Source organism: Panthera pardus, unplaced genomic scaffold (assembly GCF_024362965.1).
Source record: "Panthera pardus isolate Hobbes unplaced genomic scaffold, ASM2436296v1 HiC_scaffold_10, whole genome shotgun sequence".
In the NCBI taxonomy this organism is placed as follows: domain Eukaryota; kingdom Metazoa; phylum Chordata; class Mammalia; order Carnivora; family Felidae; genus Panthera; species Panthera pardus.
In genome coordinates this window covers 19,122,629-19,137,286 of record NW_026526655.1, presented here as the reverse complement: position 1 = coordinate 19,137,286, position 14,658 = coordinate 19,122,629, and the positions used below count along the sequence as shown (strand labels likewise).

General features: G+C 37.4%; 1 protein-coding gene across 5 annotated transcripts in view; it reads right to left on the bottom strand.

Moving 5' to 3' along the window:
• USP37 (ubiquitin specific peptidase 37) overlaps window positions 1-14,658 on the bottom strand; it is a 95,238-nt gene that overhangs the window by 44,386 nt on the left and 36,194 nt on the right. For all 5 annotated transcript variants that reach the window (XM_019445979.2, XM_019445974.2, XM_019445975.2 and 2 more), the window contains one exon: window positions 12,452-12,613. In XM_019445979.2, coding sequence (XP_019301524.1) covers window positions 12,452-12,613 — 162 coding nt within the window. The remainder of the gene's footprint in view (window positions 1-12,451; window positions 12,614-14,658) is intronic.

Below are 14,658 nucleotides of genomic sequence, written 5' to 3'. Positions count from 1 at the left end.
GACACAGAATCTGAAGCAGGCTCCAGGCTCTGAGCTGGCAGCACAGAGCCCGACGCAGGGCTCAAACCCACAGGCCACGAGATCATGACCTGGGCCCGATGTCGACGCTCAACCGACTGAGCCACCCAGGCGCCCCATGGGGAACTATTAGCAGAATAATTTCCAGAGCTCTTGCAGGACCCAAAATTGGTTGAATTCCAACCAGAGGAGAGAGATCTAGATGAACTCAGAGGGCATTAGCAGAAATACCAGAAGACCCATGCTTTAGGAAATGAATTACATTAGCCTTAGAATAAAGTCTACTCTAGGTTTAACACCAAAGAGCTTAAACAAAAGTCTCAGAATAATCAAACCCAAGTTGCAGATATTAAAATAGCTATTATAAATATACTTTTTTTTCACATTTTTAAAAATTTTTTTGAGAGACAGAGACAGACAGACAGACAGACAGATAGAGTGCAAGTAGGGGAGGGGCAGAGAGAGGGAGTCACAGAATCCAAAGCAGATTCTAGGCTCTGAGCTCTCAGCAGAGCCTCAAGCAGGGCTCGAGCTCACAAACTGCGAGATCATGACCTGAGCCGAAGTTGGATGCTTAACCAACTGAGCCACCCAGGTGCCCCGCTATTATAAATATGCTTTAGAGGTGCCTGGGTGGCTTGGTCGGTTAAGCGTCTGACCCTTGATCTTGGCTCAGGTCTTGACTTCACGGTTTGTGGGTTCAAGCCCCACATCGGGCTCTGTGCTGACAGCGTGGAGCCTACCTGTGATTCTCTCCCTCTCCCTCTCTCTCTGTCCTTCCCCTTTCATGCTGTCTTTCTCAAGTTAAATAAACTTAAAAAAAAATACTTCGTGTGATCACAGGTGCAGAGAAAAACATAAATATAAGAGGAAAGAAATGAAAAATATAAATAAGCCCCAAACTAATTTTAGAGATAAAAAACACAATAAATGAAAATATTATTGAATGAGATTAATAGCAGATTAGACACTAAAGGAAATACCACTGAACCTGAAGACACACCAACTTAAAACATATTCAAATATAGTATTATATTCCAATTTAAATAAAATATAATTTTACACATTCTATTTTATATATTTTAAAAATATTTTATGTATACATATAAGCAAACATGTATATTTTTATTTCTTTTGTAAAAACAGAAGATAGATGGAATGCTATATGGTATATACTTAGTAACTTGTTTTTTTAATTTACCAACACATACTTCGTTATTTTCATGTTTCTTTTTTAAATTTATTATTTTTCATTTTTAGAGACAGAGTGAGTGAGTAGGGAAGAAGGATAGAAGGAGAGAATCTTAAACAGACTCCACCCTCAGCAGGGAGCCTGACTTGGGGGCTCAATCCCCACAATGCTGGGATCATGACCTGGGCTGAAATGGAGTCAGATGCTCAACCAGTTGAGCCACCCAGCCACCCCAGGTTTCTTGTTTACCACTACTAGGTGTGAAACAGTATTTCATTTTGGCTATGAGTTTATATACCTTCTTCAACTTTTTACACTTTTTTTCATAGCTGCACAATTCTCCTTTGTTTCTAGAAATCTATCCATTTCATCTAGTCACCTAATTTATTGATGTAATCATAGAACAGTCTTAAAATCCTTTTTATTTTGGTAAGATTGGTAGTAATGTACCCACTTGTGTTTCCGATTTTAGTTATGTGAGTCTTCTATTTTCGTCAGTTTAAAGGTTTGTTGATTTTGTTGATCTTCTCAAAGAAACAACTTTCGGTTTGGACGACTGTCTCTTGTTTTTCTATCTTTATTCATCTCTTCTCTAATCTTTATTATTCTCTTCCTCCTGCTAGCTTTGGGTTTAGTTTGCTCGTCTTGCGCTAGTTCTTTAAGGTGTAAAGTTAGATCACTGATTTGAGGTCATTTTTAAAAATATCATGAGAAAATATACATAAAACTTACCATTTAACCATTTTATACATTTTTTTAAAAAGCAAACTCTATGCTGAACGTAGGGCTCAAACTCACGACCCAGAAATCAAGAGTTGCAGGCTTTGCCGACTGGGCCAGCCAGGCACCCCACCATTTAACCATCTGAAGGTGTACAGTTCAGATGCCTTAAGTACGCTCATGCTGTGGTGCAACTATTACCACCATCTATCTCCAGAACTATACTGTTTTCCACAGTAGCTGCACTATTTTACATTCCCACCAGCAATGTATAATGGGTTCTAATTTTTCTACAGCCTCACCAATGTTTCTTTTTTAACGTAAGTGTTTCCTGCTATAAATTTCCCTCTGGGTACTGCTTTTGCTGCATCCCGTTAATTTTGGTATGCTGCTAGGGCTTTCATTCGTCTTTAAGTATTTTTAAATTTCCCTTGTGATTTCTTCTTTGACTTCATTAGTTAAGAGTGTGTTGTTTAATTTCCACATATTTCGGGTTTTCCATCTGTAACTGATTTCCAGCTTCATTCTACTGTGGTTGAAGAAGATACTTTACACGATTTCAAACTTTTAAAATGGAGACTTACTTTGTGGTGTAACATATGGTCTGTCCCAGAGAATGTTTCATGTGCATTTGAAAAGAAAATATATTCTGTCGTTGATGGGCAGAATGTTCTATATATGTCCCATACATCTAGGCAGTTTATAGTGTTGGTCAAATCACATATTTTCCTTAGTGATTTTTCTGTCTATATGCCCTATCCATTACTGAAACTGGAGTATTGATGGTATTTAGCTATTATTTTATAATGTTTATTCTCTCTGGTTTATTATTTATTTAAAAAAATTTTTAATGCTTATTTTTGAGAGAGAGTGAGCAGGGGAGGGGCAAAGAGAGAGGGATACACAGAATCTTAAGAAGGCTCCAGGCTCTGAGCTGTCAGCACAGAGCACCATGCGGGGCTAAAACCCACAAACCATGTGATCATGACCTGAGTCGAAGCTGGTAGCTCAACCGACTGAGCCACCCAGGCGCCCCTCTCTAAAGTTTATTTAAAAATTTTGTCTATTAAGTCCAATGTCTATGTTTCCTTAGCAATAGTTTCCATTAATTTCTTCTACCAATGGGCCATACTTTCTTATTTCTTTGCATGTTTTTAAGTTTTATGCTGAACATTTTGAATATTATAATAATTATGGAAACTGGATTCTTAACTCTCCTCAGAATTTGTTTTTGTTATTTACTGTAGTTACATGTTTAGTCAGTTTTCTAAACTCTTTTTGTAAACTCTGTAATTATTTGTCATGTGTGGTCCCTGAAGTCGCTGTTCCTTTGGCTTGTGTCCAGCTAATGTTCTGACAGATTTCCTTGAAATCTGGATGAGAGAAAGTGAAGAAAAAAAGGAGAAAGAGGGAAGAAGGAAAAGAAGTAGAAGAAACAACAAAATGAAAAAACTTCTCCCAGGCTTTGAAGATTGGCATTATGCTGGGGCACACTTTGAGTGCTTATCTGGGTCATTTATAAACTCTGTCTCAGCCTTCACTGCCAGCTTGCACTGATCTTACAGAATGGCCAGAAGTGAAAGCTTCATGTCTTCTTAGGTCTTTTCTGAGCATGAGTCTTGGGCATGTGCATGTTTTTCAAAATTCCTCAGCATACACAGGAGTTTTAAAAAGTCCCAATTTCCTATCATTTTTATTTTTAATTAATTTTTTAATAAAAAATTTTTTTTAAGTTTATTTACTTTGACAGACAGAGAGAGCACAAGCAGAAGAGGGGCAGAGAGAGAGAGAATTCCAAGCAGGCTCTGCACTGTCAGTGTGGGGCCTCATGAGGGGCTTGAAATCACTAACCTCGAGATCATGACCTGAGCCGAAGTCAGAAGCTCAACTGATTTGAGCCGCCCAGGTGCCCCCTATCATTTTTTTTTTTTTAATGTTTATTTATTTTTGAGAGAGAGAGAGAGAGTGAGTGAGTGTGAGTGGGGAAGGGGCAGAGAGAGAGAGAGAGAGAGAGAGAGAGAGAGAGAGAATCTGAAGCAGACTCTAGGCTCCGAGCTGCCAGCACAGAGCCCAACATGGGGCTCGAAGTCACAAACCGTGAGATCATGACCTAAGCTGAAGTTGGATGCTTAACTGACTGAGCCACCCAGGCACCCCGCCCCGATCATTTTTTAAATTGCCTTTTTCTTGATTTAGTGTTTGCTTGATTGCTGTAAACCTCTGTTTTCCACAGAGTTCTGACAAAGTTGATTCTGACAGTTTTGCTTGATTTTTCAATGGCTTTGTGAAGCAATAGAACACGGGACCTCTACCACTTTATTGAGATCTTCTTCCCCTGTCAAGTTTTTAAATTCTTTGTATTTCAGAAAGATCAGCACGATATTTATGATACATGTTGCAAATATTTGCTCCTAATTTTTCTTAGTTTATGCTTTTGGCCATGAAAATTCTAATTTTTTTAATGTTTATTTTTAGGTGAGAGAGAGGGAGGGAGAGAGAGGGAGGGAGAGAGAGGGAGGGAGAGAGAGGGAGGGAGGGAGGTTATAAGCAGGGAAGGAGCAGAGAGAGGGAGACAGAAGATCTGAAGTGGGCTCCGTGCTGATAGCAGAGAGCCTAATGTGGGAGCTTGAACTCACGAACCACAGATGGTGACCTGAGCTGAAGTCAGATGCTTAATGGACTGAGCCACCCAGGGGCCCCACATGTAATTTTTATGTACACAAATTTATCAATCTTCTACTGAATCTTGATTTTGAGTCACAGTTACAAGCCTTTCCCTACACTAAAATTATAAAGAAATTCACTCCCAGTTTCTTTTAGTATTTAAAGTTTCATTTTTAAGGGTGCCTGGGTGGCTCAGTCGGTTGAACATCTGACTCGGCTCAGGTCATAATCTTACAGTTAGTGGGTTTGAGCCCCATGTTGGGCTTTGCACTGACAGCATAGAGCCTGCTTCAGATTCTCTGTCTGCCTCTCTCTCTGTCCTTCCCCAGCTTGTGCCCTAGCCCTCTCAAACATTAAAAAGTTTTTAAAAAGTTCCATTTTTAAAATTGAGGACTCTAATTTTGAATTTATTCTTGCATACAGTTGAGATGAATCTAACTATATTTTTCAAAATAGCCATATAGATATGTCAACCCCATTTATTAAAAGAAAAATACTTCTTGTCCCCGGACTTTCTATTCTGTTCCACTGACCTGTCTATTCATGTATCAGTACTAAGCTATTTTATTTTAGTTTAAAAAACCACTTTTTTTAATGTTTATTTATTTCTGAGAGAGAGAGAGAGAGAGACAGAGTCTGAGCAGGGGAGGGGCGGAGAAAGAGGGAGGCACAGAATCCGAAGCAGGCTCCAGGATCCGCACTGTCAGCAAGCACCCAACGCGGGGCCCAAACTCACAAACTGTAAGATCATGACCCGAGCTGATGTAGGACACTTAACCGACTGAGCCACCCAGGTGCCCCAATACTGAGCTATTTTAATCATACGGACTTTATAATATTACAAATATAGTAAGACTATTCCCCCCTTTATTTCTTCCCAGTATTTTCCTAACTTTCTGTGTTTTTCCATATCAACCTTTTTTTTAAAAGTAGGCTTCATACCCAGTGTGGAGCCCAATGTGGGGCTTGAACTCATGACTCTGAGATCAAGACCTGAGTGGAGGTCAAGAGTCAGACTCAACCAGCTGAGGCACCCAAGCGCCTCTCCATATGAACCTTTGCACACAAAAACATCAACTAGCCTAGCTCCATAAAAAAGCTTTTCAGTCTTTTTATTTGGATCACATTAAACTTACAAATCATTTTAGGGAGAACCATATCTTGATCATGCTAGGATGTCCCCCACCCCAAGAACATGGATGTTTCACATGTATTTAAGTTTATTTTATATCTTTTTAAAGCATTTTATAGTTTCCTTCATTCAATTTTAAGTAACTCTTGCTAAGTTTCTTTCCATGTATACACACACACACACACACACACACACACACACACAAAACCTTTTTTTGTTGCTACTGTACATGGGGCCTTCTGTTCCATTATCTTCCATCTGATTATCTGTATTAATATACCAAATTGTTCTGTATGTTAATTTCCAATCCTGTTCTCTGCCTAAGGCTTTAAGTTAGTTTCACCATGGTTTATAGGTCTTTCTTTTCCAATGCTTATGTTTCTATTTCCTTTCTCTTGTGTAACTGCATTGGTTAGTACTTCCAATACAAAATTAAATAGAAATATAAATAGCAGGCATCCTTGATTTTTTCCTTACTAAACACTGGTTTTAAAAGTGAGGTATATATTTATTTATTTTTAATTTTATTTTTAAAGGTTTTATTTATTTTTGAGACAGAGAGAGACAGAGCATGAGCAGGGGAGGGGCAGAGAGAGAGGAAGACACAGAATCCGAAGCAGGCTCCAGGCTCTGAGCTGTCAGCACAGAGCCTGACGCGGGGCTCGAACCCATGAACCGTGAGATCATGACCTGAGCTGAAGTTGGACGCCCAACCCACTGAGCCACCCAGGCGCCCCAAAAGTGAGGTATATATTTAATCAGGTTAAGGAAGTATTCACTGATTCTTATGTTTTCAAGTGTTTTTATCAGAAATGAGTGTTATATTTTGTCAAAGATTTTTTCGGTATCAACAAAGAAAGTCATATGATTTTTTCTTTGGCCTAGTAGTACAGTAAATTATAATAATAGGTTTCCTAATATCGAACTATCTTGCAATCTTGGTATGAACTTGTTCAGTCACAGTTTATAGATTTTCTATATTTTTATTATACATTTTATTATATTTTATTATTTATATTATATTATATTATATTATATTATAATATAATATATAGTTAATATAATTATATATAATTATATATAATATTATAATATAATATTATAATAATATACTATATATAATATATATAATATAATATAAATATATAGTATATATTTAATATTATATATAATGTATATTATATATATAATTATATATAATATATAATATACATTATATATAATATGTATATTATTTATATATTTTATGTATATTATAAATAAAATATATATTTATTACATTTTATTATTTATTATTAATTATATTATATAATATATATTATATATATTATATATTATATTATATATTATATATATAATTATATATTATATAATATATATAATATATATTATATATTATATATATTATATATTATATATTATATATTACATATATATTATTATTATAATTATATAATATATTATATATTATTTATTATTTATTATTATATTTTCTTAATGTGATACTGGAATAGAAATATGTCAGTATTTAACTTAAGGTTTCTTGCATCAGTATTCATAAATGATACTGGTTTGTAACTTTTTGTGTGTACTACTTGAACAAACACATACAGTAACACCTTGGATTGTGAGTAACTTGTTCTGCAAGTGTTCCAGAAGAGTGAACATTTCTTTTTTTTTTTTTTTTTTAATTTATTTTTGGGACAGAGAGAGACAGAGCATGAACGGGGGAGGGGCAGAGAGAGAGGGAGACACAGAATCGGAAACAGGCTCCAGGCTCCGAGCCATGGGCCCAGAGCCTGACGCGGGGCTCGAACTCACGGACCGCGAGATCGTGACCTGGCTGAAGTCGGACGCCCAACCGACTGCACCACCCAGGCGCCCCGAAGAGTGAACATTTCTGATAAATTTTAACTTGATAAATGAACGATGTCTTGCAATATGAGTGGTATGTGATGCCGAATGTCACATGATCACAATTGAGCCAATGGTTCTCTCTCTCTCTCTTTCTCTCTCTCACACCGCAGGATTGTGGGTGATCGTCCCCCATGCTCAGATGCTCAGATTCAGGGCCTGGTGTTTGGCAGAAATCAGTGATTTCAGTGATTTTTCAGGATGTTGGAAGGTGCCCACAACTGGCACTCGTGTATTTTTTGTCACATCAAAGCACCTATGGACAGTCCTTTGCTTTTCCATACAAGAGTAAGCTCAGGAATGCTTTGCTTCATTCTAGGTCAGGCTGTCTGCGGATATAGATCCTTTCCTCTGCAGCCTTATTGCCAGTTATATTAAATACAGTATATGACAAGAGTTTATTAATACTGTACTGCAGTCAACATCTGTTACTGAAAGTTGTCCTACACAACAGTCCTCCTCTCTCTTATCTCCTTCACACCAGCCACGAAGGTTTTCAAAGATAAGTGCAGGTTAATTTATTTTTCTTTATATTTTGTATTTTCTTTATTATTTTGTATTACAGTAATCATTTTTTTAAGTTTATTCATTTATTTTGCGAGAGACGGAAATCATGGGTGGGGTAGGGGCAGGGAAAAAGAGGGAGAGAGTGAGAATCCCAAGCAGGCTCTGTCAGCACGGAGTCTGATGTGGGGATTGAACTCACGAACCATGAGATCATGACCTGAGTTGAAATCAAAGTCGGGCACGTAACCAACTGAGCCACTCAGGTGCCCCTATTTATACTTTTTTATAGTGCCATTAACTCTTACTTCTTAAGCTTTTTCTTTTACTATCTAGTCTGTCCATTTTAAAAGGCAACCTTTGACTCATACCTATTACCTCTGACACAATTATTTTATTCTACTTTTTCTTTTCTCTCTCTTTCCATTTCCTTTCAGATGCAATCATACTCCTTTGACAGAAGACGTAATGTTTATATACCATCTTTCCATGTGTTCCCACCATTGTTTTAGTCTTAGCTCTACAACCAAATACATGAAAGTTCATCACCTATCTCTTGTCAGTGTCTCCCTTGTCACCTCTTGGTTGGACGAAGCTCACACTCTGCAGATTCCTCATGAAGAGCATATGTATACAGTTTTTGGAGTTCTTCCACTTCAAAGCTTATTTTCTCTAGCCTGCATACTTGGCCGCTTGGATTGGCACAATCTTTGTGCATCCTTTCTTTCCTCAAGTTTCTTCAAAATTTTGTTCTTTTCTTGTCTTGCTTTGAATGATGACTTGAGAAGTCTGGAATCGGTCTTCTCTTGCCCTTGCAAATAATTTCATCCTTTTGACTCAAGCACTGAGGATTTCTCCGTATCTTTAAAGTCTAATAAAACTTAATCTAAAGTCTAACAGTTTTCTTATCTTTAAAGTCTAGACTGTTAGACTCTAATGGGACCTTCCTTGCCTGTTTCCGAGTTCAACTCTTTCTCCCTGATTGTTTATTATTTACTTACTTATCTCTGATTGTTCATACTTCTCCATCTCATCTCCACTCCCCCTTGGGTGGTTCTTCTGTTTTCCTTCAAAGCCCCTTATTAAATTTTCATGTAAACTTATTTTCCCTTGGGGACCTTTAATTTAGCCTTTTGATATGATGTCTTTCTTCTTTTTTCGGAGCATAAGCAACTGCCATTTCTTCCTGTTTGCCCATTTTGATTTAGGGTTTGAATTCCTGATCCATGGTGTTTTTTTCATACCTTCAAATGCTTGTCTAAGGACATTTAATTCAGTTTTGGGTGCTATACAACAGTTTTCTCATGGTTCACGGTGATTGCAGGGGTACAATTTTTTTTGGTCTAAATATTTTGAATCATGTTTTTTTTCCTTATAATTTTGTATGGCAGTGGCCTGCTTTTTACATTCCTGTTCATTTCATGGACAGGGTTCCTAAGTATACCTTCTTCTGTTAGTTTAGGAAAAAGCCGTTTCTTTAACGGAAGATGGTAGTGGTGGTAGAAGACAAGGCAGGGTTGGCATGTCTTGTTTGCCCTTTATTTCAGCACAACTCATAATTTTTCTCTCATTTTTTTCTTTTGCTTCTAAACCAAGTCTCCAGGTTTGGATGATTCCTTCCCCACAAGTAATGCCTCTTTGAGACTGTTACTTCTGACACCAATTACTTGCAAGTTCCTTTCCTGTAACCAGAGCTGTGAACTACCAAGATCCAGACTTATATTCAGTATTTCAGCAGATGGTATCTGAATTTCTCTAACAGTGATTTTTTTTTTCCTATGCTTCATCTAAGCCTTCTACCGCCTATATATTTTTGTTTCACGGAATCTCTAAAGCCTCCTATCCCCAACTCAGCACTCACAGGCTTAAAGCAGTAGAAAATAACACTACTGGCATTTGGTTTGCTTCTCTACCCAGAAGGTAGTTTGCAGGTGATAGTATTCTTTCTCTCCTAGTAATGCTAATGGTTATGTGTGCTTTTCTTTGCACTACTCATTCATTTTATATTTTTTTGAGGATTTGTAAGGAACAATGGAATTAGGTGGCCTCCTTTAACCTCTAGATCTGGCAGTTTTCCACTGTTTGTTGTTGTTTTTTAATTTTTAGCATTTATTCATTTTTGAGAGACACAGAGAGACAGAGCGTGAATGGGGGAAGGGCAGAGAAACAGGGAGACACAGAATCTGAAGCAGGATCCAAGCTCTGAGCTGTCAGCACAGAGCCCGACGTGGGGCTTGAACTCACCAACTGTGAGATCATGACCCGAGCCGATGTCAGACACTTAACCGACTGAGCCACCCAGGCACCGCTGTTGTTGTTGTTTTTAAGGAGTCCTTAGTCCTGAGTACTTAGCCTACTTGAAACCCTACAGTCTAATTCATGAAACGAGTCTGAAAAAAAGAAAGCTATATTCCTAGAGATGGGTATAGGTATATACCAAAATTAAAGAAACACTAGAAGTAGACAGGAAGTCTGGAGCATCAACAGTGGGTAACTCATGAGAATTTCAAAGGACTCTGGAGGAAGCAAATGACAGAGACCAGAAATGGAAACAAAGACCAGAAAACAAAGACCACATAAGAGGAGACAATAAGAAAATGAGACAAATATGATGAAGATAGAGACAAGATCTGGATAAAAAATGGTCACAAGAGGGGACAGGTATGACTAATATAACAAGAATGTTGTCTAGTAAGGAGAAAGCAGGGTAATAATTTGAGGCAGACCAAAAATTTGGTGAAAAAAGCACAGGGAAAAAAAAGCTCAGAGAAAAGGAACAGGAAAACAGAGAAGAAAGTGAAATGTCTTCACTGTAAATTCTATATTATTATCTGCTATGACATGAAGCATATAAATCACTATGGATAAGCCAAATTGGGAGATGCCACTCATTCAAGTAAAAAGATTACCTTAAAGCGAGTACAAAAGCAATAATTTGAGCAACACTGAAAACAAACTGGTAGATGTGAGGAGAGCAGTTTGGTAAGAATAATAAAAAAATTTCAAAACTTCAAAATTGTAGTCTTAACAAAAATACACTTCCAAAAATTTATACTAAAGTTCCAATAAATATTAAAAAGATACGCATGAGAATCTTCATTCTAGCCTAGATGGTAATGGCAAAAAGGGAAATCTAAATGTACACTAACATGGTTAAAGGTTATGTCATAATATAGGAGGAAGCCCATGATTAGTATGGAGTGAAAAAAAATCAAGGAACAGAGAAGTAATAGAGCACAGGGGTTAAGAATGCAAGTGGAGCCCAACTGACGAAGTTTACTACTGCTGTACCACTGACTATATCACCTTGAGAAAGTTAGTTACCTTATCTAAGCCTTAGTTACTTCATTTGTAAAAACCAATTTTTTTTTAAGTTTATTTATTTTGAGAGAGTGTGAGACCACCTGTGCCAGTGGGGGCGGGGGGGGGGGGGAGGGAAGATCGAAGAATCCTAAGCAAGCTGTGTGCTGTCAGTGCAGAGCCCAATGAGGGGCTCGATCCCACAAACCATGCATGAGATTATGATCTGAGCCGAAATCAAGAAAGAGTCAGATACTTAACCAAATGAGCCACCCAGGCACCTCTAAATGCAGATATTTCATACATCTATCTCACAGAGCTGCTATGAGAATTTAAAGAAAAAAAATCTATTTAAACACTTAGTACACAGTATTTGGCATGTAACAAATACTTTAGGTAAGAGCGCTACAATTATTATTAGTTATTGCATTGTGATCTCTCTCTCCTTTTAAGTTTATTTTGAGAGAGAGTGCATGTGCAAGCAGGGGAGGGGCAGAGAGAGAGGGAGAAAGAATCCCAAGCTGGCTCTGGGAGCTGTCAGCACAGAGGCAGAGCCTGACACAGAGCTCGATCTCACGACCATGGTAATCATGACCTGAGCCAAAAGCAAGAGTTGGACGCTCAACCAACTGAGCCACCCAGGCGCCCCTATGATCTCCTTTTTATGTGTTTAATAAAACTCTAAGCATAAAGAGGCTGGGGAGCATATAAATAAAATTTAGTGCTGAAATATCTCAGGAGAAGGATGAAGTGCATGTGATTAGAAAATACACTTTTTTTGCCTTATGATTAGTATGTTATACGTATGAATTTTTTTCAAAGTTCAAAAACGGGAGATCAGATAATGGCCTGATATATCATTACTAATGGATATGATAAATCTTTAATAAGGGAGTATATATTTTAAAACTGTAATTAATATGACTCCTTTCATTCTTTTTTACACCAAGCAATATATACTTTAATCACTTTACAAAAAGAAAGTAAAATACAAGGAATTTACTTACCCCTGCAGTTGCTGCTGTTGGTGAGAGGAAAGGGGCACTCTTGGTTTGTTCCAGCCAGCATAATCCTGATTACACCTCAGCTTTTTGACAGAAAGAGGAGCTGGCTGTGGAAGAAACCCCAAACTTCTTTTGGCAGAGGGAGTTTGGCTTGAAACATTAGTCCTATAAAAAAGAACAGACAATGAGGAAAGCAAAACAATTTTGAATATTATTTTCCCCCCTAGTAGATTCAGAGCAGTCAATGTCTGAAAAAAAAAAATCCTAAATTTGGGGAAATATCCATAATGATGATCACTTGGAAAAAATTCCACAAATGTAAATTAGCAAGTCTGTCAATAGCTGAAGAAGCCTGTGACACTGTACCTACTTAACCTATAATCAAAATAATCCAAGTTAATGGCTTGAAAAAAACTATAATACAGTTTTACTTTACTATTTACTTTTATTCACTTAATAGATATATTATTTTACCCAGTCTTGAAAACATTTAGGCAGTTAACTTTTTCCACTACTGCAAATAATGACACAACAAATATTCTTACCCAGTTTCCTGGAGAACTTCCTTTAGTTTACATGCTTAGAAGCAAAAATGTTAGGAATAAGTATTTTCAATTTTTAATTTTTAGTCTTCTGAAATCTTGTCACTGTTTTCCCAAAAGGCTGTACCAATTTCTATTTTCACTAATAGTGAATTTCTATTTCTTCACATGGTCTCCATCACATTAACGAGTGAAACATGATCTCATCGTTATTTTTCACATCTTTCTGATTACTACTGAGGTTGAACGTATTTTTATAATTGTTCTTCTCTGAACTGCTTTTGCGTACCCTTTGTTTTATATGGGGTTCTTAATGATTTGCAGTTTTTTAAATATTCCACATTCTAATTCCCTTTTTTTTTTTTTTTAACGTTTATTTATTTTTGAGACAGAGAGAGACAGAGCGTGAACAGGGGAGGGTCAGAGAGACGGAGACACAGAATCTGAAACAGGCTCCAGCCTCTGAGCTGTCAGCACAGAGCCCGATGCGGGGCTCGAACTCACGGACCGCGAAATCATTACCTGAGCCGAAGTCAGCCGCTTAACCGACTGAGCCACCCAGGCGCCCCTCTAATTCTTTATTATATATTCTAAGTGTCAAGCTTTGACATAATCAAATTTATCAATCTTTTGTAGTTTCATATTTTTTTCTTTCATAACTGAGTTTTTATTGGTTGTTCTGAGGATCAGTACAGACACTTCAATTTGTATACAATTCTTAATGTATATACCAAAAATCTAAAAAATCATGTAGCTGTGATTCTTTTCTAAAAGTTATTCCAGTGACCTTCCAGCTTAAAATTTGGAGGCAAATTTCCCTTAACAGTATATCAAGCACCAATATCTTCAAAATGTTGATATGCTGTTACATTAAGTCCTATTAACTCACAATATCATATACACTACATACTTAAATTTTGAATCCTATAAAAGCTCATTAACAAAGTTACTAAGAAAACTAGACTACTATGACCAAGAAGTTACAGAGTACACAATTCTGACAGGGAGAGCCAAGATCAAGGAGTGGTTTTCTTTAGGAAATAATTCTACCAAAGACAACATGGGAATAAAAGTAATTTTAAAATGTTCAAGCAGTGCCTGGATGGCTCAGTCGATTAAGTGTCCAACTTCAGTTCAGGTCATGATCTTGCGGTTCCTGCGTTTGAGCCCCGCGTCGGGCTCTGTGCTGACAGCTCAGAGCCTGGAGCCTGCTTCAGATTCTGTGTTTCCCTCTGTCTCCCTGCCCCTCCCCTGCTCGCACTCTGTCTCCCTCTCTCTCTCTCAAAAATAAATGTTAAAAAAAAAATTTAAATAAATAAATAAAATGGTCAAGACAGGGGTGCCTGGGTGGCTCAGTTGGTTAAGGGACCAACTCTTGATTTTGGCTCAGGTCATGATCTCACGGTTTGTGAGATTGAGTCCCACATCAGGCTCTGCACTGAGAGCACTGGAGCCTGCTTAGGATTCCCTCTCTCCCGCTCTCTCTCTCTCTCTGCCCCTCCCCTATTTGCACACTCTCATTCTCTCTCTCAAAATAAACATTAAAAAAAATGTTCAAGATCTATTAAAGGCATATCTGACTCCAAACTGCTATTTAGTATGCTTGGTATCATAGTATATAAAAACTACCCCACCTATGGAATGTTAAACTGACACCCAAGACAATCA